This window comes from Mesoplodon mirus, assembly GCF_964341445.2.
Source record: "Mesoplodon mirus genome assembly, chromosome: 4".
Classification (NCBI taxonomy): domain Eukaryota; kingdom Metazoa; phylum Chordata; class Mammalia; order Artiodactyla; family Ziphiidae; genus Mesoplodon; species Mesoplodon mirus.
This window is the reverse complement of record NC_138979.1, coordinates 95,206,604-95,231,063: the sequence shown is the minus strand read 5'-3', so window position 1 is coordinate 95,231,063 and position 24,460 is coordinate 95,206,604. Positions and strand designations below refer to the sequence as shown.

Here is a 24,460-nt window from a genome sequence, read left to right as displayed (position 1 = left end):
GAAGTAATTTATGATGATTAATTTTTTCCATTATTAACATCTATAAACTAGGCTAATGCAGTCCCTATTGAATATGTAGGAATGTTGAAAGAGTTAATAAAGATATCCCTAAAATGTTTTGAACTTTTTGGAAGGAAAGTTGTATAATTTACTTAATTTTTTTCAACTTTTTCCTTTTATAAAATTGCTTCAGTATCTACTTGGGTGTCCATGTAGATATATCTGTTAATTCTCACGTAGAGAATCACTCTATACCTTCATTTAAAATGGTATATGGGGGCTTCCCTGGTGGCACAGTGGTTGAGGGTCCGCCTGCTGATGCAGGGGACACGGGTTCGTGCCCCGGTCCGGGAAGATCCCACATGTCGCGGAGTGGCTGGGCCCATGAGCCATGGCTGCTGAGCCTGCGCGTCTGGAGCACAGGCCCACGTACTGCAAAAAAAAAAAAAAAAAAAAAAAAAAAAAAGGTATATGGGACCTAGGTAAGAAGAGCAGATAGTTTTATTTCTGATTTTAAAAATAATAAAGATAAAAAGAATCTACTAAACATCTAAATTACTTAAAAGCAGTGCATTAAAAGTAGTTTATTGAGAGAACACTGTATTACATTAAACAACTATAATTTTTAAAATATAAGATTATGAATTTTGAATTTTAGAACTATTTTTGAAATAATATTTTCAAGAAATTTGCCATCTGCATATATATACATGTGTATTTTTTGCATTCATATTTTTAATCTTCTGAAAATTGTTACCTGCCTTGAATGAATCCAGGAAGTTTACAGATGTGGTAATTTCTATGTGTGGACATTGTAGAAAAATGAGAAGATGCCAAGGGACAGTAACAAATAATTATATTGCTCTTCCACTTTGAATAGACATAGAGCATGCATTTTCTTTGTGTGGTTAAGTACTAAATTGAACACGGTTGACTTAGATACAGTTTTCTTATTGCTGTATTTATTTATTGGGATCTCATTTAAAAATGAGGGTCAAAGGGAAACTAGACAACTTTTAAAATTATGAAGTCTGATCTGTAGTGAGAAGAGTAGCTTGAATTTTTGGGGAAGGGTACTGAGTATCAGTGGTGTCCCAAGAAGGCACTGCAGTACTGTCTCCTCGATGCCACTGTCACTTCTAACCTCCATCAGTAACTATATGGCAAGAACTTTGGTCCTGGGGTATGGAGTGACCTGTTGCTTGGGGCTGGGATTCCCTTTTACCTGATTTTATTACTTTTCTTTCATAGCAGGGAAAAAGAAGACAAGAAGGAGTTAACAGAAAAGACCTCTAGCCATGCAGTTCATAATACCAGTCCCCATTCAGTCCTGGAAATGCTAAATTTCATGGTCTTAGAGTAGGAAGTAAATTTGGTGTAGATTATCTTAAAATACGTGACATATAGAGTCTACAGGAAGCATGTCTGAAGCAGCTTCATAGGTTGAAAGCTATAAATACATGGGGAACCTATGTATTTATAGATTTTGAATGGTGTTAAGGATTAACTGGAACAGTTAAAAAAAATTCAAAATCTGTTGTCCTTTGTACTTGAAGTCCTGGGTATAAGGACTGAAAAATTAGAAAGAACCCTAAAGTAGATGAACAAGTTTGATGAGAAGGATATGTGGAAATTCTCCTGCAGCTAATATTGTTGCTCCTGAAATGCCAGTAAATGATGCTTTCTCATTATTGCCGTTTGTCTCATACTGATTTCTGGGAACTATGATATTTTTAAAACCCTGATGTAGGGCCTCAGAAAGCCAGCCAAATGGGAGCTTACTCTGGTACTGGTCTTCCTTCGTCTTACTTCAGGCAGCAAGAGGTGTATGCCTCATCACTGAGAAAGCTGTAAAATGGTTCTTCCTTGATACCGGAGATTCTGAACGTAGGCCTTACTGGGGTTTGAAGTGCTTGCACTACCTTATCCATCCATTAGAGACCATTTGCCCTTAGCTGACAAATCCATTCAAGTGTGGTTTTCTGTTGTTCGGGTAGTGTGGAAAAAGCATTTTGCAAGACTGGGTTTTTATATGTGTATGCATGTATACACACACACGCGCACATGCATAGCACACAGGCATAAGTAATGTAGGTTTAAGAAGCTGTTACATTTTTAGAAAATAGATTATTAACCTTTTAACTTTTTAATCTTTACATGGCCTGTCATGTAGAGATGTCAGATGATTATTATCTATATCAATAGAAAGCTTTTAGACTTTGGAATTGATTATAATTCTTTTTTTTTTTTGACAGTAGTCTTACCTGTCTTAAGTTCTGTTCAGTTAAAATGTGCATTTCTTGAGCACCTATTAACTGCCCAGTAGAGCTACATAAAAGTGGAAGAATCAACTGTTATACACCTATATGTTACAGTATTTATTTGTTATGCATAGTTTTATAATACTATTTTTATTTTTCTTTCTTAAATAGACTCTGGAACTTCTTTACAGAATTACTAATGCACAGAATATAACAGTGATTGTCCAGAAAATGCTTGAATATTTACATCAGAGCAAAGAAGAATATATTATTGTCAATTTGGTTGGCAAAATAGCTGAGCTGGCTGAGAAATATCCTTTGTTTGGACCATGAGTCATAAAATACCTTTAGTTACACAGTGACTTTAAAATAATTGGTCTAGACATGGTCACTTGCAGGTTGAGTTCAGAGGCCCAGCAGAAACTTCCATTCCTGATATTCAATCCTCTCTTATTGTCAAAAGCAAGAATTTGTGTAGACTTCGTAGGGGATGACTTTTTTCCTGGTTCTTTTTATTCCATTGGTCAGTATTATCAGCAGGAGCATATAGGAATCTCTGTCTGATTCCTCTTAGAGTCCCTCCTTGTCGTTGACTTTACTTTCTACTCAGTTTCTTTCCTGAGTAAAAGTTCTTGTTGTTTTCAGTGGATTGTTGAGGGGATCAGGATGCTAAAATTTATCCTTTACACTACGGTTTATACTGGAAATTGTCACAGTAAAGTAGTTGGCAACTCCATTCACATGTTACTTTTCTTCACATTTGTTTTTTAAAAGTCAAAGGAACTTTGCAGGTCACGAGGTTACTCATCATTCTTTTTAAGATGTCTGTTGTTTAAATCTAAGATTGAATGAATGAATAGTGCTGATCAAAGTATCTTGGAAATTGCTTAAGTATAGTTTTGTCCTAACCAGTGCTATAGCTCTGGCCAGCAGAATGATAGAATTTTAGAACTGAAGAGGAACAGATTAGAAAAGAGGGTCAACAACTTGTTCAGATAGACATGTCACAACATTTAGCTTATGAAGTGCATATCATTTTCCATTATGTTTTTGTCCATAGTTAGCTGGAACATTTCTTTCAATTATTGCACAGTTATTTATTGGACACCTGTTATGTGCAATATATGGTGCTAGATAAAGCAACATGAACTGGTTTATTAAGTTTATTCAGTAAGCTTTTACTGAGCACCTATTTTACATAAAACTTGAGTATAGAACAATTTATTGGCAGAAGTTAAAGGTATAAATGCCAAACTAGGATGAATTGAGGGTTATTTTTTTAAGATTTATACAGAAAGGATAATTTTAATAAGTGGCATTTGGAAGTGTACTTGTTCTTAACACTGTGGACACATATGCTCCTGATAATGCATGGTTTATTCAGACAATGAATGCTGTATTTTCAGTGGGAGGAGATGTTATGCATCCTGATATTCCCAATAACTTTCTGAGACTGCTAGCAGAAGGTTAGTAAACTATTGCATTCTGCAAAGATTTTAAAATTAAATGTTTTTATTACAGAGGCCTTAGAGAATTTAGTAGAAATTAAAATGGTATATTAATTTCTTTGTAGGTTTTGATGATGAAACAGAAAATCAACAACTAAGGCTCTATGCAGTTCAGTCTTATTTCACTTTACTAGATGCGGAAAATGTGTTCTACCCACAGAGATTTCTTCAAGTTATGAGTTGGGTGAGCAAAGTACATTGAATCATAAATGTTTATAATATTATTTTTTATAAAGTCAAATACTAATAATATATTTCTTCAGAAATAATTCAGTTCTACTCAGTTAACTCCTTCAGCTGTCAATTTTCTTTCCCAGTGGCTACCTTCTATCACTTAACTATTTCCTTATCTATTCATTCTCTCTGCCATCTCACTTGACTAGTCTTTTAAATATGGGTATTTATTTAGATGCCTGTCTGTGTCTACAATGCATTTGTTGTGTTTTCTATGTGAATCTATTTTTGAATATGTGAATACTCATATATCTGTGCTGTGTTAGCTTTCTATTGCTGCATAATAATGTTACCACAAACTTAAAGCAACATACATTTGTTATCTCACGGTTTCTGTGGGTTAGGAGTCCAGGCATGGGTTCTCTGCTTAAGGTCTTTCAGGGTTGCAATCAATGTGTCACTTGGGGCTGCTGTTTCATCTGAAGCTTGATTAGTAAAGGATCTCTTTCCAAGCTCACATGTGGTTGTTGGCAGAAATCAGTTTTTTGCAGGTGTAAGACTGAGGGTTTGAGGTTCAGACTGTTGAGTGTTACCTGCCCTTAGCTCCAAGAGCTGCCCTCAGTTTCTTGCCAGGTGGGCCTCCCAACATGGCTGCTTGCTTCATCAGAGCCAGCAAGGAGATCATCTCTGCAAAACAAGGTCACAGTTTTATGTTATATAAACCTACGTAATCGTATACATCCTGTCACCTTTGTATATTCTTTCTTGTGCATATGAGTGAGCATTTCTTTAGGGGGAGATTTGGAGAAGTGCAGCTCTGGGTCATAGGATATTCACACTTTAATATTTTATGGTTTTGCCAAATGTTAGCATGTTAACCATAATTTTACCCAGACTTTTATTAAAGAATTCTTTTCTAATCTATAGGAAAGTTGAAAAAATGGCATAATAAATACCCCTATACTTTTCACCTAGATTCCCAGTTAATATTTTTAACCACCTTTGCTTTACTGTATCTATTTGGTTCCGTAAGATCCTATGGAAAAACCCGAACGAACTTTTTGGCCAACCCAATACATCTATATCTATAGCTAGGTCTACCTATATACAGTTTGTTTTGTTGAGCCATTTAAAATTGAGTTGCAGACCTCATGACACTTACCCTATAAAAAATTCAGTGTGAATCTTCCAAGAGTGATGTTCTAGATAACCATAAAACCATTATTGCACCTAAGAAATATGACCTTAATTCATTAATATCACCCAATATACAGTCCATATTCAGACTTATCCGGTTGTCCAAAAAATGTCTCTTATGACTATTTTTCTACTCCTCCCAATCCCATATCAGGTTAAGATTCACAAATTGCATTTAGTTATGCCTTTTAGCCTCTTTTATTTTACAGTGATGCTCAGTTTCTTTTTGTTTTCATGACATTGATTTTTTTGGATGAATACTGTTGACTTGCAGAATGTCCAGCATTCTGAAATGGACTATTTCTGATTCAGTTAAACATTTTTAGCAAGAATACTACATTGTCAATATGTATTTCTCACTGCATTGTATCAGGATGCATATAATGTCAGTTCCTCCAATTATTGGTGATAGTAAATTTCTTTGGTTAAGATGGTGACCTTTGTAAAGGTTCTCGCCATTGTAAAGGTGCTGTTTCTCCTTACTAATTTAGAACTAATCTGTGAGGTGATTCTGTGAGACTTTGTGAGCATCTGTTCTTCAACTCTCTTTCATCAATGGTTTTAGCATTGATAATCCTTGCCTAAATTGATTGTTGTATTTGGTGGCCATTTATATTTTCCTCCATGAACATGATATGTTCGTATATTTAGAGTGTTTCTCTTTCTACAGCATACAAATCCTGTACCTGTTTTGTTAGATTTATACTTAGGTACAGATGGTCCCTGATTTAAGATGGTTAAGCTTATGATTTTTCAACTTTATGGTGGTGCAAAGTGATACAGATTCAGGAGAAACTTCAAAATCTTTTTTTTTAATTGAAGTATAGCTGATTACAATATTATATTAGTTTCAGGTGTACAGCATGGTGATTCATTATTTTTGCTGATTATATTCCATTATTGATTATTACAAGATAATGGGTATAATTTCCTGTACTATACAGTATATCCTTGTTGCTTATCTATTTTATACATAGTAGTTTGTCCCTTAATCCCTTACCCCTAACTTGCCCCTTCCCCTCCCCTCTCTCCACTGGTAACCACTAGTTTGTTTTCTTCTTCTTTTCATTTTATTTTATTTTATTTTATTGAAGTATAGTTGATTTACAGCATGTGTTAGTTTCTGGTGTACAGCAAAGTGATTCAATTATACATATATGTACATACTCTTTTTCATGTTCTTTTCCATTATGGTGTAGTACAAGATTTTGAATATAGTTCCCTGTGCTACACAGTAGGACATTGTTGTTTATCCATTTTATATATAGTAGTTTGTATCTGCTAATCCCAAATTCCTAATTTATCCCTCCCCCAACCCCTTTCTCCTTTGGTAACCATAAGTTTGTTTTCTATGTCTGTGAGTCTGTTTCTCTTTTGTAGATAAGTTCATTTGTATCATATTTTAGATTCCACATATAAGTGATATCATATGGTGTTTGTCTTTCTCTTTGACTTCACTTAGTATGACAATTTCTAGGTCCACCCATGTTGCTGCAAATGACATTATTTTATTCTTTTTTATAGGTGAGTAGTATTCTATTGTGTATATATACCACATCTTCTTTATCCATTCAATATGTTGACGGGCATTTTAGGTTGTTTCTTTGTCTTGGCTGTTGTAAATAATGCTGCTATGATCACTAGAGGCATGTATCTTTTCAAATTATAGTTTTCTCCAGGTATATGCTCAGGAGTGAGATTGCTGGATCATATGGCAACTCTACTTTTTATTTTTTTAAGAAACCTCCGTACTGTCTTCCATAGTGGCTACACCAATTTAAATTCCCACCAACCATATAGGAAGGTTCCCTTGTCTCCACACCCTCTCCAGCATTTGTTATTTGTAGACTTTTTGGTCATAGTCATTCTCACAGGTGTGAGGTGGTATCTCATTGTGGTTTTGATTTGCTTTTCTCTAATAATCAGTGATGTTGAGCATCTTTTCATGTGCCTGTTAGCCATCTGTACGTCTTCTTTGGAAAAATGTCTGTTCAGGTCTTCTGCCTGTTTTTTCATTGGGCTGTTTGTTCTTTTGATATTGAGTCGTGTGAGCTGTTTGTATATTTTGGAAATTAAGCCCTTGTTGGTTGCATTATTTACAAATATTTTCTAGCATTATGAGGGTTATCTTTCATTTTGTTGATGGTTTCCTTTACTGTGCAAAAAGCTTTTAAGTTTAATTGCATACCATTTGTTTATTTTTGCCTTAGGAGACAGATCCAAGAAAATATTGCTACGATTTATGTCAAAGAGTGTTCTTTTCTAGGAGTTGTATGTCTCATGTCTTACATTTAGGTTGTTAATCCATTTTGAGTTTATTTTTGTATATGTTGTGAGGAAATGTTCTAATCTCATTGTTTTACATGTAGCTGTCCAGTTTTCCCAGCACCACTTATTGAAGAGACTGTTTTTTCTCTGTCCTATACTCTTGCTTCCTTTTTTTGTAGGTTAGTGGACATTAGTGTATAGGTTTATTTCTGTATTTTTTCTTATACCCTGCAATCTTGCTGAACTCACTTATTAATCTAGAATTGATTTTTGTAGATTTCTTGAGACCATGTTAATAATTTTTGCATGTCTGTGCATGAGGGATAGTGGTCTGTAGTTTTCTTGTTTTTTTCTACTCTGTTTGGTTTTGGTATCAAGGTAATACTGGCTTCATAAAATGCTTGGGAGTGTTCTTTCCTCTTTTGTTTCCTGGAAAGATTGTGTGCAAGGGTGTTGTTTAGTTTTTAAGTGTTCTGAAAATTTCTTGTTATCTTTGCTGTTACTGATTTCTAGTTTTATTCCATTGTTGTCAGAGAAAGTACTCTATAATTTCAGTTCTTTTAAGTTTGTTGAGGTTTATTTTATGGCCTAAGATATGATCTGTCTTATATGTTCTGTGGGTGCTTGAAAAGAGTGGGTATTGTGCTTATTGTTGGGTGGTGTGTTCTATAGATGTGGATTAATTCTTTCAGTGATGGTGTTGAGATGGGGTGTAGATATCTCTAACTATGTGGCCTCCACTGAGCCCAAGTCTCTGCTAGGCTTCCCCTGACACCACTCCAGCAGAGAGGGGGAGGGCTACTTCTTTAAACTTGGGTGGAGGTGAAGTATAGGCTTCCTATGTAGTCTTCACAGACACTGCAAAAGAGTGGGCCTTTCTACAGCTTGGTGGGGATGAAGTTCCTGGTTTTCACTCAGTCTCTCTGTTACCACCCTTGCTGGGGAGTTGGGATGCTTTTTACAACCTGGTAGGGGTTGAAGTCTTGATTCTCCACTCCACCTTTGCTGGTATGGGTGGGGCTACAGTTTTTTCTATTTGGTGCTTGGCTGGAGTAGAAGGATTATTATCTGAAAGTTTTCTGTCTTCCTGGCCCTTTGGCTAGAGGGCAGGCTTTTCTTGAGGCTTTTTTGTCCTTTCCCACTGGCATTTCTAGGTTGCTGGCTCTCAAGTACCCAGTCTGAGGTATATGAGGCAACAGATAACCCACTGTATTGTTCCTTAGGTCCCAAGGTTCTTAGTGATCTGCCTTTTTTTCTCTACCTTTCAGTCTGTGTATATGTGTTTTATGTATAACATCAAGGGTTTTTAGGTGTACTTAGCAGGAAGAATAGGGGAAAAATTCACCTACTCTATCTTCCCAGAAGCTTAAGTCCATTGATTTTTTTTTTAATTAATTAATTTATTTATTTTTGGCTGCATTGGGTCTTCGTTGCTGCTCACGGGCTTTCTCTAGTTGCAGTGAGTGGGGGCTACTCTTTTTTTTTTTAACATCTTTATTGGAGTATAATTGCTTTACAATGATGTGTTAGTTTCTGCTTTATAACAAAGTGAATCAGCTATACATATACATATATCCCCATATCTCCTCCATCTTGCCTCTCCCTCCCACCCTCTCTATCCCACTCCTCTAGGTGGTCACAAAGCACCGAGCTGATCTCCCTGTGCTACACAGCTGCTTCCCACTGGCTGTCTATTTTACATTTGGTAGTGTATATATGTCCATGCCACTCTCTCACTTCATCCCAGCTTACCCTTCCCCCTCCCCGTGTCCTCAAGTCCACTCTCTACATCTGACAGGCTGATTCTTAACCACTGTGCAACTAGGGAAGCTCAAGTCCATTGATTTTTGAACTGGGATTTAGGTTACCTGTTCTTCTAGAACTTCCTTCCATCTTTTACTAAACCAGTCAAAAAGTTATCTTACTATTTAAGGATTGAATTTATGTAGTCCTATTTCTTTTTTTTTCCTCTTCTTGTTACTAGCCATAAATCTTCCCTTGCCTATCACCTCACCTCACTGTTTTTTCTTGCTGGTCCCAGTATTATACATGAATATACTTCATAAATACTACTTAGGAAAGATCTCACACTCCATGAATTATAAGTTTATTAACGATCCTTAGACCGATAGGATTATATATCACCTGAATAAATTAGATGTAGGAAAGAGTATGTGTAAAATAGATCAGTGTTCGTCAGAGTCTCTTCTGTGGATCATCTACATCAGAATCAGCTGATGCTTTTTCAGAATGTGTATTGTAGTTCCCCACCACAGACATACTAAATCAGATTATCTGGGAGGACAGTATAGAAATGTGTATTTCTATGAAACACCTCAGGTGGCTCTTATGCGTACTAGTATGTGAGAACCACTTGTTTAAATGCTTATTGGAAAAAATAGTAACAGAATGTGAAAGTGCTTTTAAAAACCAACATCCAAACCTGGAAGTTCAGAAGAAAGCTAACTTGTAACGGTATGCTACTTTATATATAGTTAACGATAAAGATGTGGAAAACCTTTTTGTACTCACTTCCAATTCTTGGTGTAATTTTGAACCTAAAATATACAATTGTATCTTTAATAATTTCTTCACCATGAGAATATGTTTAGTATAAATTAAATTCACTCTGGCAGTAGGCACTTTGTTTAGATTTCTGAGTATAGTTGTTATATAACTTGATATTTGTATATATACATTTCTTTGTTTTAGGTTTTAGGGGAGTATTCCTACCTCTTAGATAAGGAAACACCAGAGGAAGTTATAACCAAGCTCTACAAGTTACTTAGGAGTGACTCCATTTCTTCAGAAACAAAAGCCTGGATAATTGCTGCTGTGACCAAGTTGACACCTCAAGCACACTCCTCTATTATAGTTGAGCGATTAATCCAGGAATTTACCACATCTTTGGATACTTGTTTGAGACAGCATGCATTTGAATTAAAACATTTGCATGAGAATGTGGAATTTATGAAGGGCTTGCTTCCAGTTGATAAGAGTTGTGAAGACATGGTGGTAAGATATCTGCATTCCATCTTTTACAAAATTGCATTGTCTTTAAACAGAATAATTCTTGCATTTGTGATATATCTGGAATATGCCAAAATGTAATTTCTGTAGCACTTTAGATGAAGGTTGGCATTTTTCTCACATTAGTGTGAGAGAGCATTTGAGAGCTTCTACTCAGTAGTGATCCTAAATAGTTAGGAAGACTAATCTGTTCTGGAGAACTTCAGTGCAGGGGTTTATAGTCTATGACAATCTCTTTTAACATATAATAATTTGAGAACTTAAAAATTTTATCTCCTTTGAACTTCTCTAATAATGTCATTTTATTATTGCTGTCTTTTCTTGGAGAATGTAAGAAAAAAACAGTTCTCCATTTTGTTTTGTCCATCTACTATCTAAATCTTTACTACTTTGGAACCTGATCAACCACCTTTTCTTCTTCCACCTACTTTCAGCCAGTGCTGCTTTTAATCCAAAGCACTTAGTTACTGCTCACCTCTGAGTGCTCTGTCAGATTGGTGTAAATCTGAAAAATTCCAAAAGGAAGTCAGATTTGTTCAGATTTTTATATTAGATGTCATATAGTTGAAGAAGTGGGGAGGATGGGCAGTATTCCCACTAATTATGACTCAGATGTTCATGGCTTTTATTCATTTTGAACCTTTGTTCGTTAATTTTTTTCATTAGCTCCTCATGGGCAGAGGCCTTGGTTTAACATTTGGTAGGCATTCCAGAGACTATGAATAAATATGCTATACATAGTATTAAACTAGTTAGTTACTCTACTTCCCTTTCTTCCAACAAAAGATGATGATGATGACATGGCTTCATCTCTTAAGAATCTTATCGAGGGACTTCCCTGGTGGTCCAGTGGTTAAGACTTTGCCTTCTAATGCAGGGGGTGTGGGTTCAATCCCTGGTTGGGGAGCTAAGATCCCACATGTCTTGTGGCCAAAAAACTGTAACATGAAACAGAAGCAATATTGTAACAAATTCAATAAAGACTTTAGAAGTGGTCCACATGGAAAAAAAAACTCAAAAAAAATCTTATCAAAACTAAACTTTGCCAAATGCACAGTGTGACATGCCACTTAAATTTTTTGAGAATTACCTGCTGTTCTATATCTGAGCTGTTTGTGTACACTTGGCTAAATTAGGAGAGGCAAATCTGTGGTTTCTGAGGTCGTTACTGCTATATTCTCTTGTGTATCTCATTTTTATTTCTCCCCTCACTGTTTCTTTTCTCCTTTTCCCCTTACTCTTTCTTCATCTCTTTATTTCTTTTCATTTAAGCATTCTCTTGTACCTTTCTATTCTTGTACTTTATTGAAATTAAGTAATTTTCCACAGGTTTGTAACAAAGCATTTTTAGGTAGAATGGAATAGGATAGTTAAATCAAAGGCACTGTGGGAGGCTGGATAATGGGCCTCCCCAAGATATTCACATCTTAATCCCTGGAACCTGTGCATAAGTTACTTTATATGGTAAAAGGGACTTTGTAGGTTTGATTAAATTAAGGATTTTGTAATGGGAAGATGATCTTGGATTATCTGAGTAGGCATGATATAATCACAAGGGTCCTTATAAAAGTGAGGCAAGAGGTCAGAGAAGAGAAGGCCAAGTAACAATAGAAGCAAAGATTGGAGTGATATAGCCACAAGCCGAGGAATGCTGGCAGCCTCTAGGAGCTGGAAGAGACAAGAAACCTATTCTCTGCTGGAGCCTCCAGAAGGAACTAGCCTTTGATGGGGGCTTTGTTTTTAGCCCCCAGCAAGAGGAAACTAATGTAGACACTATAGCTCATAGTGTATGTGTCTTCTCCTCTGGTAGGTTACAAGTCTTATGAGGCAGGACTTGTGTCTTACTTTGTCTCAGTTATAGCATCTAACATGATGCCTTAACATGTTGGATGCTCAAAAATGTATTTGCAGTGCAGTGAAATGAATAATAAGTGCACATGACTTATATTGTTATATTCTTAGCTGAGTGTTTTGATTATAGATGTTTCAGAAAGATAGAGAGTTGAGTAGCAATTTTAGAGTTGAAGTTCTGTTTTTTACTTAAAAATTATTTTTAGGAAATATGGGCTGAAATCACTTCTGTGAATGTGCAGTCTACTGTTTAGAGTAAGTTTTTTTAATTCCTAATTTTTGCTTTACTTTAATATAGGTAGATGCTTCCTTATCTTTTCTGGATGGTTTTGTGGCTGAAGAACTAAGTCAGGGGGCAGCACCTTACAAACCTCACCACCAACGGCAGGAGGAAAAGCTTTCTCAGGAAAAAGGTAATTTTTCATGGGTTTATAATAAGCTAGATTGTAGGGACATCACTTTTTAATGCAATTGATATTATAGTCATGTAAGTAAATAACTGAGGAGATTCATTATCTCTTGTTAAGACTGCTTGTGACTTGTTCACCCTGACCTTGTTTGGGGTAAACAGGAAAAAAAAGTTAGCCTAGAGGTGTTCCCAAAGTCATAGGTTTCATGTACTTAAGTACCTAAGATATGGCAGCCATCCTGGAATTTTAAAAGAACTTGAAGGTAGAATTACCATGTTGGTCACTGTGCTAAAGGGCTGACATATCAGCGTGAGCATATCTGCAGAAGAGTTTCAGAAGAAAACTCTGGTTACTATGAACTAGTGAGTTTCATTTTATTCTGAACAATCTTGTATAGCTTAAGTGTGTTAAAATGCTTCCTCCAGCGAAATATCTGATCAGTGAATTTAGGAACAGCCTAGAAAGAAAAGAATAACTTTACATTTAAAAAATGTAGGCTGTCAGGGAAAGACTTCTGTCATTATTTTAGTAAAGAGGAGATCACTGAGATATTTGATGGTGGATGGGATATACATACATATATATATATATATATATATGAATAAAGGGAGACCATTGAATATTATCTGTATAGGAATTCAGAATGTTAATACTGAAAAGTTCAATGCTGAAAGGTCTTTTTTTTTTCTCCTATTCATTATTTAATGATTTTGTAGAGTACTTATTATTTTTTAGGTTCTGTGCTAGGCATATGAGTACAACTAAATGGTTGATCCTACAATGAAACCAAAAAGTATAAACACTAATAATAGGCTTGATGTTATTTTTTTTGCAGAAATATTTGCTCTTTTAAAGTTTTTGACATTATTTAGCACAATGATACCTAAAGCCCTAGAAAATACAATTTTCTTTCAAAGGGTAATCAGTTTCCTTCCCATTTAACTCCTCATATATTGATAGAATATGTGGGGGGAAATAAAGTTTTGAATTACAGTTGCCCAACCTCTGACTATAGCGCATATAGAGGCCTTATGACATCCAAGGCATGGAGTGAAAATCTGGAGTTCCAGAGTGGGAGACATGGTCCAGTTGTCATATTTCCTTATTTTCAAATGTCTGGGAGCCATCAGTTGCTCTTTTTTTTTTTTTTTGGCTGTGCTGTGTAGCATGTGGGATCTTAGTTCCCTGACCAGGGATCAAACCCATGCCCCCTGCAGTGAAAGCACAGAGCCCTAACCATTGGACCACCAGGGAATTCCCCATCAGTTGCTCTTATTACTGCAATTCAAGGCTAGGGTAGGCAAGAGGGGATAGGACAAGGAGCCTAACTTCTGGCACTGCCTTTCTTCTTTCTTAAAATAAGTTAAGTGGCTGATGCAAATATAACAGACCTGGAACTCCCCAAGCTAGTATATTCATTTGCCAAGTACATTTTTGATCATGGAATCATCATCATAAATGGGGTTAAACTGTCAAATTAGGCTCTTCCCCTCTCCTCCCAAACCTATTTTTCAAAAGTTCTCTAAAGCAAAATTGAAATTTCATGAGCCTAAACTGTCTTTTATATCATGGAAAAGGAAATCAGTTACGAGACAGGACATAGCAAGTGCTTATGCTATGTACTTGAAGAATAAGTTATAAAGTCATGTATCTTATAATTGTGGTTATTACAGAAAGTGAAGAGTCGGGGAAAAATAGGTATTTTCTGCCTAAAAAGTTGTTAATTCTGGAATCCTTCAATTGGCAATCGGTTCTGATACTGATCTTGTTTGAGATTTTTAAAAACCATTTGCAGAGTAGTAGTCAAATGTCACTTTTATGAAGGATACAGTACTTAGCTCTCTTGGGTAGAAAAATGCCAAGTTCATAACAATAAACTTCAGGAAAATATTGTAAGATAATGAGAATTAGCAAACATAGGTGGGATAGTGGGGAACAAACTTTTATTACCAGTTCCTACACAAGAAAAGCATTGAGGAATCAGTGTGGATTATTCTGTTAAAATGGTATTTGAATATGTTGTAGCCCCAATGTTAGATAAAACCACAGATAATAAGGGGAAGTAGCAGGATAATCTCCTGTCTACAGAACTATGGATTTTTGAAAACCACATCAAGTTTAGACTGTTAGTCTCTCAAAAAATAAAATTAATAACAGCCGGGGATGGTCAGAGAGGTATAGCCAAATGATCAAGGTATAAAAGAACTGCAGAAAACTTCAAGATGGAGGAGGAGTAAGACATGGAGATCACCTTCCTCCCCACAACTACATCAGAAATACATCTACACGTGGAACAACTCCTACAGAACACCTACTGAATGCTGGCAGAAGTCCTCAGACTTCCCAAAAGATATATATACTTTTTTCCTTTTTCTCTTTTTGTGAGTATGTATGTGTATGCTTCTTTGTGTGATTTTGTCTGTATAGCTTTGCTTTTACCATTTGTCCTAGGGTTCTGTCCTTTTCTTTTTTTTTTTTTTTTTTTTTGGTATAGTTTTTAGTGCTTGTTATCATTGGTGTATTTGTTTTTTTGGCTTGGTTGCTCTCTTCTTTCTTTCTGTCTTTTTTATTTTTAATTTTTAAAAAAAAATTTAATAATTTTTTTTAGTTTTTATTTTAATAACTTTATTTTATTTTAATATTGTTATTTGTTTCTTTCTTTCTCTTTTTCTCCCTTTTCTTCTGAGCCGTGTGGCTCATAGGGTCTTGATGCTCCAGCCGGGTATCAGGCCTATGCCTCTGAGGTAGGAGAGCCGAGTTCAGGACATTGGTCCACCAGAGACCTCCTGGCTCCATGTAATATCAAACTGTGAAAACTCTCCCAGAGATCTCCATCTCAATGCTAAGACCCAGTTCCACTCAATGACCAGCAAGCTACAGTGCTGGACACCCTATGCCAAACAACTAGCAAGACATGAACACAACCCCACCCATTAGCAGAGAGGCTGCCTAAAATCATAATAAGGTCACACACATCCCAAAACACACCACTGAACCCGGTCCTGCCCACCAGAAAGCCAACATCCAGCCTCATCCACCACAACACAGGCACCAGTCCCCTCCAACAGGAAGCCTACACAACCCACTGAACCAACCTTAGCCACTGGGGGCAGCCATCAATAACAATGGGAACTATGAACCTGCAGCCTGTTAAAAGGAGACCCCAAACACAGTAAGATAAGCAAAATGAGAAGAAAGAAACACATAGCAGATGAAGGAGCAAGGTAAAAACCCACCAGACCAAACAAATGAAGAGGAAATAGGCAGTCTACCTGAAAAGAATTCAGAGTAATGATAGTAAAGATGATCCAAAATCTTGGAAATAGAATGGAGAAAATGAAAGAAATGTTTAACAAGGACGTAGAAGAACTAAATTACAAACAAGCAATGATGAACAACACAATAAATGAAATTTAAAATTCCCTAGAAGGGATCAATAGCAGAATAACTGAGGCAGAATAATGGAGAAGTGACCTGGAAGATAAAATAATGGAAATAACTACCACAGAGCAGAATAAAGAAAAGAGAATGAAAAGAAATGAGGACAGTCTCAGAGACCTCTGGGACAACGTAAAACACACCAACATTCGAATTATAGGGGTCCCAGAAGAAGAAGAGAAAAAGAAAGGGACTGAGAAAATATTTGAAGAGATTATAGTTGAAAACTTCCCTAATATGGGAGAGGAAATAGTCAGTCAAGCCCAAGAAGCGCAGAGAGTCCCATACAGGATAAATCCAAGAACAAACACGCCAAGACTCATATTTCAAGCTATCAAAAATTAAATACAAAGAAAGACTATTAAAAGCATCAAGGGAGGGCTTCCCTGGTGGCGCAGTGGTTGAGAGTCCGCCTGCCGATGCAGGGGACACGGGTTCGTGCCCCGTCTGGGAGGATCCCACATGCCACGGAGCGGCTGGGCCTGTGAGCCATGGCGGCTGAGCGGGCGTGTCCGGAGCCTGTGCTCCACAGCAGGAGAGGCCACAACAGTGAGAGGCCCGCATACCACCAAAAAAAAAAAAAAAAAGCGTCAAGGGAAAAACAACAAATAACATACAATGGAATCACCATAAGGTTGACAACTGATCTTTCAGCAGAAACTCTGCAAGCCAGAAGGGAGTGGCAGGACATATTTAAAGCGATGAAAGGGAAAAAGCTACAACCAAGATTACTGGACCAGCAAGGATCTCATTCAGATTTGACAGAGAAATTAAAACCTTTACAGACAAGCAGAAGCTAAGAGAATTCAGCACCAACAAACCAGCTTTACAACAAATGCTAAAGGAACTTCTGTAGGCAGGAAACACAAGAGAAGGAAAAGACCTACAAAAACAAACGCAAAACAATTAAGAAAATGGTAATAGGAACATACATATAGATAACTACCTTAAATGTAAATGGATTAAATGCTCCAACCAAAAGACATAGACTGGCTGAATGGATACAGAAACAAGACCCGTATATATGCTGTCTACAAGAGACCCACTTCAGACCTAGGGGCACATACAGACTGAAAGTGAGGGGATGGAAAAAAGATATTTTATGCAAATGGAAACCAAAAGAAAGCTTTAGTAGCAATTCTCATATCAGACAAAATAGACTCTAAAATAAAGACTATTATAAGAGACAGAGAAGGACACTACATAATGATCAAGGGATCAACCCAAGAAGGCGATATAACAATTGTAAATATTTATGCACCCAACATAGGAGCACCTCAATACATAGGCAAATGCTAAGAGCCATAAAAGGGGAAATTGACAGTAACACAATCATAGTAGGGAACTTTAACACCCCACTTTCACCAATGGATAGATCATCCAAAATGAAAATAAATAAGGAAACACAAGCTTTAAATGATACATTAAGCAAGATGGACTTAATTGATATTTATAAGACATTCCATCCAAAAACAACAGAATATACTTTCTTCTCAAATGCTCATGGAACATTCTCCAGGATAGATCATATCTTGGGTCACAGTTCAAGCCTTGGTAAATTTAAGAAAATTGAAATCATATCAAGTATCTTTTCCGACCACAACACTATGAGACGATACCAATTACAGGAGAAAAAATCTGTAAAAAATACAAATATGTGGAGGCTAAACAATACACTACTAAATAACGAAGTGATCACTGAAGAAATCAAAGAGGAAATCACAAAATACCTAGAAACAAATGACAATGAAAACATGAACACCCAAAACCTATGGGAGGCAGCAAAAGCAGTTTTAAGAGGGAAGTTTATAGAATGCAATCTTACCTCAAGAAACAAGAAACGTCTCAAATAAACAATCTAGCCTTACACCTAAAGCAATTAGAGAAAGAAGAACAAACAAAACCCCTAAGTTAGCAGAAGGGAAGAAATCATAAAGATCAGATCAGAAATAAATGAAAAAGAAATGAAGGAAACAATAGGAAAGATCAATAAAACTAAAAGCTGGTTTTTTGAGAAGATAAACAAAATTGATAAAGCATTAGCCAGACTCATCAAGAAAAAAAGGGAGAAGACTCAAATCAATAGAATCAGAAATGAAAAAGGAGAAGTAACAACTGACACTGCAGAAATACAAAGGATCATGAGAGATTACTACAAGCAACTCTATGCCAATAAAATGGACAACCTGGAAGAAATGGACAAATTCTTAGAAAAGCACAAACTTCCGAGACTGAACCAGGGAGAAATAGAAAATATGAACAGACTAATCACAAGCACTGAAATTGAGACTGTGATTAAAAATCTTCCAACAAGCAAAAGCCCAGGACCAGATGGCTTCACAGGCGAAATCTATCAGAACATTTAGAGAAGAGCCAACACCTATCCTTCTCAGACTCTTCCAAAATATAGCAGAGGAAGGAACACTCCCAAACTCATTCTACAAGGCCACCATCACCCTGATACCAAAACCAGACAAAGATGTCACAAAGAAAGAAAACTACAGGCCAATATCACTGATGAACATAGATGCAAAAATCCTCAACAAAATACTAGCAAACAGAATCCAACAGCACATTAAAAGGATCATACAGCATGATCAAGTGGGGTTTATCCCAGGAATGCAAGGATTCTTCAGTATATGCAAATCAACCAATGTGATAAAACATATTAACAAATTGAAGAATAAAAACCATATGATTATCTCAATAGATGCAGAAAAAGCTTTCGACAAATTTCAACACCGATTTATGATAGAAACCCTCCAGAAAGTAGGCCTAGAGGGAACTTACCTCCACATAATAAAGGCCATATATGACAAACCCACAGCCAACATCATCCTCAGTGGTGAAAAACTGAAACCATTTCCACTAAGGTCAGGAGCAAGATAAGGTTGCCCACTCTTACCACTATTATTCAACATAGTTTTGGAAGTTTTAGCCACAGCAATCAGAGAAGAAAAGGAAATAAAAGGAATCCAAATCGGAAAAGAAGAAGTAAAGCTGTCACTGTTTGCAGATGTCACTGTTTGCAGATCCTCTATACATAGAGGATCCTAAAGATGCTGCCAGAAAACTACTAGAGCTAATCAATGAATTTGGTAAAGTAGCAGGATACAAAATTAATGCACAGAAATCTCTTGCATTCCTATACACTAATGATGAAAAATCTGAAAGTGAAATTAAGGAAACATTCCCATTGTTCCCATTGCAACAAAAAGAATAAAATAACTAGGAATGAACCTACCTAAGGAGACAAAAGACCTGTGTTCAGAAAACTATAAGACACTCATGAAAGAAATTAAAGATGGTACCAACAGATGGAGAGATATACCATGTTCTTGGATTGGAAGAATCAACATTGTGAAAATGACTATACTACCCAAAGCAATCTGCAGATTCAGTGCAATCCCTATCAGATTACCACTGGCATTTTTTACAGAACTAACACAAAAAATTTCACAATTTGTATGGATACACAAAAGACCCCAAATAGCCAAAGCAATCTTTAGAAAGAAAAACAGAGCTGGAGGAATCAGGGTCCTGGACTTCAGACTATACTACAGAGCTACAGTAATCAAGACAGTATGGTACTGGCACAAAAACAGAAATATAGATCGGTGGAACAGGAGAGAAAGCCCAGAGATAAACCCACGCACCTATGGTGACCTTATTTTTGATAAAGGAGGCAAGAATATACAATGGAGAAAAGACAACCTCTTCAGTAAGTGGTCTGGGAAAACAGGACAGCTACATGTAAAAAAATGAAATTAGAACATTCCCTAACACCGTACACAGAAATAAACTCAAAGTGGATTAAAGACCTAAATGTAAGGCCAGACACTGTAAAACTCTTAGAGGAAAACATAGGCAGAACACTCTATGACATAAATCACAGGCAAGATCCTTTTTGACCCACCTCCTAGAGAAATAGAAATAAAAACAAAAATAAACAAATGGGACCTAATGAAACTTAAAACCTTTTGCACAGCAAAGGAAACCATGAGCAAGATGAAAAGACAACCCTCAGAATGGGAGAAAATATTTGCAAATGAAGCAACTGACAAAGGATTAACCTCAAAAAGATACAAGCAGCTCATGCAGCTCAGTATCAAAAAAACAAACAACCCAATCCAAAAATGGACAGAAGACCTAAACTGACATTTCTCCAAAGAAGATATACAGATTGCCAACAAACACGTGAAAGAATTCTCAACATTCAGTGCAGAGGCTGGATGACTTACTGTCACAGATGCTATTTAAAAGAGGCCAATATGGGATAGAAGGTTAAACCAGATGATTGGAAAGCTTAAAATGAGAGGATATTCTTTCTGAAAAGGACCTTGGATTTAGACAGGTGGTTTCCAAACATGATTCAGAACCAGAATCACATAGAGAGTTTTAAAAAAATGATACAGATTTTTGAGACCTACTCCTATACCTTCCGTAAGTATATCTCTGAAAGCCTGGTTGTGTGTATAAAAAGACACGCGAGAGATTCTGTGAAGTCAGCTTGTTCCTGGTTATCAAATCAGCACTTGGAAACTACTGACCTAGTCTGAACCCTTCACCTGTTTATTAATTAGCCTGTTATTTTTTTATAGTGAACAGTCGTTCCTCTTTTATATCATTCATTTAGCTAACAAGCTAATTTATTTAGTTCTCTTTGGATTAGGTGCTGTTTCCTTTGAGGGAGACAGTGTAATATAAAGGTTGAGAGTGCAGTTCTGGAACCAGAGTATCTGATTTCTCATTTGCCTCTTTCATTTCTTGTCTTTGTACTCTTTGGTGACTTTTTGGCAAGCTCTTTGCCACAGATTCCTCATTTATAAAATGAGGATAATAATTACAGAAGTTCACATTTTATTTTCTAAGATACTTTTTATGATTTAAGAAGGTCCTTTGTATTATAATCCAGACAGTCCAAAGAGATAATGTGCCAGTTAGGATTAAGTTTAACTAAATAGCATATTAGAAAACAGAGAAAGCAGGGCTTTATACAAGGCGGAGGGTTATTGCTCTTTTCCATTAAAGAAATCCGGAAATAGGCAGCCTAGTATTGATGATGGTTTTTTATGAACATAAAAGAGGAAGGGAGGGCCTCCCTGGTGGCGCAGTGGTTGAGAGTCCGCCTGCCGATGCAGGGGATACGGGTTCGTGCCCCGGTCTGGGAGGATCCCATATGCCGCGGAGCGGCTGGGCCCGTGAGCCATGGCCGCTGGGCCTGCGCATCCGGAGCCTGTGCTCCGCAGCGGGGGAGGCCACAACAGTGAGAGGCCCGCATACCGCAAAAAAAAAAAAAAAAAGAGGAAGGGAGAGAGGAAGTTTTTTCTTCCAGGAGGATTCCTCCCAGAAGTTGTACACAAAATGTGTATATAATTTCATTGGTCAGAATTCAGTCACATGGCACAGGAGTCTGGCAATGTCATCTCTTTTCTGGGTGGCCATGTACCTAGCTAAGAATTGAAGGTTCTGTAGCTTAGAAAGAAGAGGAAAGTGGATATTGGTATCTGCTCTACCACAATAACAATATGAATTTTATGGCTCTGATTGAATTCATTTGGGTATACAGACGCAAAGGAATCTGAACCTGGGTAAACCTTGTTCTTTGTCAGTAAGGGGGATTTCACATTAAGGGCTCCATCAGTCCAGTTGGTACAGGAATGTGCCTAAGAGCATTTTGTTAAACAGAAACATGGTCAGCTCTTCATTCATAGTTCATTAAACATTTTTGCATTAGAGCAGCAACTTTTCAGTAGACCTGGCTTATCAGTTGTCTTTCCTAATTGAATTCTTTTTTAGCTTTTAAGGGTGGTAAAAAGAAAAATGAAAGACTGTCTTTGATTAACTAATTGTATGAAGACTGTAGTAGAGATTTTAATAAATCATAGCTGCTTTATTATTATTGCTATAAATATTTGATTAGATCATTTCCAAAGTCCCTTCCAGTTTAAAAATTGTCACTGGATTCTAGTCTTCAATTATTTTATTTTTGGCTTTTTTTTCGTAATTTTTGCTTTGTTTTAAATATGAACCTCTGTTGTTGTTTTAAAATTCTAGTTCTCAGTTTTGAACCATATGGACTCTCCTTTTCTTCATCTGGCTTCTCTGGACGACAGTCTCCTGCTGGCATTTCTCTTGGTTCAGATATATCTGGGAATAGTACAGAGACCGGGCTAAAAGAGTAAGTTCCTTTCTTATTAAAATTGAGAACACGGGAGTGTTTAAATGTCTTTACATGTTGAAGGATTCCTGAAAGCTAAATTCTGCATGGGTTGTTGTTTCAGCTGTTTCTATTTATTGCTCTCAAGGTATTGATAGTGTATAGCCTGTCCTTGTACTTTAAGAGAGCTTGCTTACTTCCAAGACAGCATAGAATGTATACAAGCTTTACACATAGTAATGATGTGTGTGTTATTACTACATATCATGCATACACACACACACATATTTTTAAAGAAATGTATCAGAACTCATATACCCAGGTGAGGTGACTGTTCATATCATTCTGCATTCCTCATAATCTGCTTCTTATAACCATCTCATTGGAAGATTGATGAATATATAGATGAACATAAAGATGATGGACTTCACTTGAGAAAGCTGTGTACTTTGCTCAGAATACTTTCAGAGCTTCTTTCCAGCCACCTTGAAAATTGGTGATACATTTGTCTAAATGTCTTAACATGGAGTCAAATCTTCATCCTTTTTAGGTAAATTTTGATTTTGGAAATATGAATAAATTACTAGAAATATGATTAAGTTAATAAAATGAGATAATGTTTGTAAAGTGCCTCATACAACCCAGTACGTAATAAATGATCGATAAATGGTAGCTACTAAAATTAATAATTGTCATTGCTATCATTATTGTTATTATCCAAAAGCTGAATTTACTACATAAAATTAGTAGTCAAGCTGGATAACTTTGGTCAGTATACCAATGTGACATAAAGTAATGAAAATGGCTTTCTTGTTTGTGAAGGAGCTTCTTCTAAGAGTTCAAAAATGTTTTGAGAAATGACAACATTGTTAGAATAAATGATAAAATCTCAAAGATGGCAACTTTGAAAGATGACATTTGAACAGACGCAGTAACCTTATTTTATGTTTGTCTTTGCATTTGTCAGTCTTCCAGTGATATGGTTATAAGAAGTATTTATCAGAAGAATGACACATAGATTATGAGCAATGTAGAATGATATGCTGACTGAAATGGCATAAGTTCAAAATCTCTTTCTTAGCGTTTTTTTCCTGCTCTGTTGACACCCTTTTCTTTCCCAGACATTTAATTTCAGTATTATAAGCATGGGGAGCAGATAGGGTTTATGAGCATGTGATGGTGGTGGTGATAGCAATTAAGTGCCTCAAACGGGGAATAGGGGGGCAAGGGAAGGAGACAGAAACCCTCCAAACCCAGGGAGGAAACGTAGTCCCTTTTGCCTGCACAACAGATGATGGCATCTGCTTTTTTAGTATTGAACTAGGATCTGGGGGACTTGACAGGGCCTTGTAAATCCTGTATGTATACATGTACTACCCTCAGAGAAATGACATTTGGCAAAGCTGCTCAGGAATTATACATATGCTGTATTATCATGAAATGCAACATGAGGGATGAATTTAAAATTTCTTTCCAAAGAGGACCTCAGCTCACACATTATTTCAGATTAGGAACCTAAGTGGTAATTGGCAAGGTGAATCAGCTTTAGAGAGGAGATGATCATTCTTCTGCAGTCCCTGGCAAGCTGAGAATAGAGTGGGGCAAGCCCAATTTAGCATTTCTTACCTTAAGCCTTATTACGGAGCAGCACCCTACCGCAAATGGGGATTTTTAGATTTCAAAGTACATTCCTAATCTTTTGAAGGTTGCTTGGCCATAATCTACATCTGTGTTTGAATGGTCTGATTAAAAACAACACAAAGGGGCTTCCCTGGTGGTGCTGTGGTTGAGAGTCTGCCTGCCAATGCAGGGGACGCGGGTTCGTGCCCCGGTCCAGGAAGATCCCACATGCCGTGAAGCGGCTGGGCCCGTGAGCCATGGCCGCTGAGCCTGCGCGTCCGGAGCCTGTGCTCCGCAATGGGAGAGGCCACAGCAGTGAGAGGCCCGCATACCACAAAAAAATAAAAATAAATAAAAATAAAAAAAACAACACAAAGGTATACCATATAAAACCATGAATTATATTATTATTGTTGTCAAAATCCAGGCAAAGATGACTTTATGTTTAAAATTTTTTTATGATATGTTTCATATCATAAAGAGGCATATTTTGTGTATGAAATGGTTTTATGCTGCTCTCTTATTTATCTACCTCCTTTTTAG

At 36.7% G+C, this 24,460-nt stretch overlaps 1 protein-coding gene across 4 annotated transcripts in view; it reads left to right on the top strand.

Moving 5' to 3' along the window:
• Positions 1 to 24,460, top strand: part of AP4E1 (adaptor related protein complex 4 subunit epsilon 1) — a 71,662-nt gene that overhangs the window by 26,787 nt on the left and 20,415 nt on the right. For 3 of the 4 annotated variants that reach the window (XM_082616886.1, XM_082616887.1, XM_082616885.1), the window contains 3 exons: positions 10,121 to 10,423; positions 12,588 to 12,702; positions 22,195 to 22,318. In XM_082616886.1, coding sequence (XP_082473012.1) covers positions 10,121 to 10,423; positions 12,588 to 12,702; positions 22,195 to 22,318 — 542 coding nt within the window. Of the gene's footprint in view, positions 1 to 2,432; positions 2,562 to 3,603; positions 3,728 to 3,834; positions 3,954 to 10,120; positions 10,424 to 12,587; positions 12,703 to 22,194; positions 22,319 to 24,460 lie in introns of all 4 variants that reach the window. The other variant, XM_082616888.1, reaches the window with a different exon arrangement.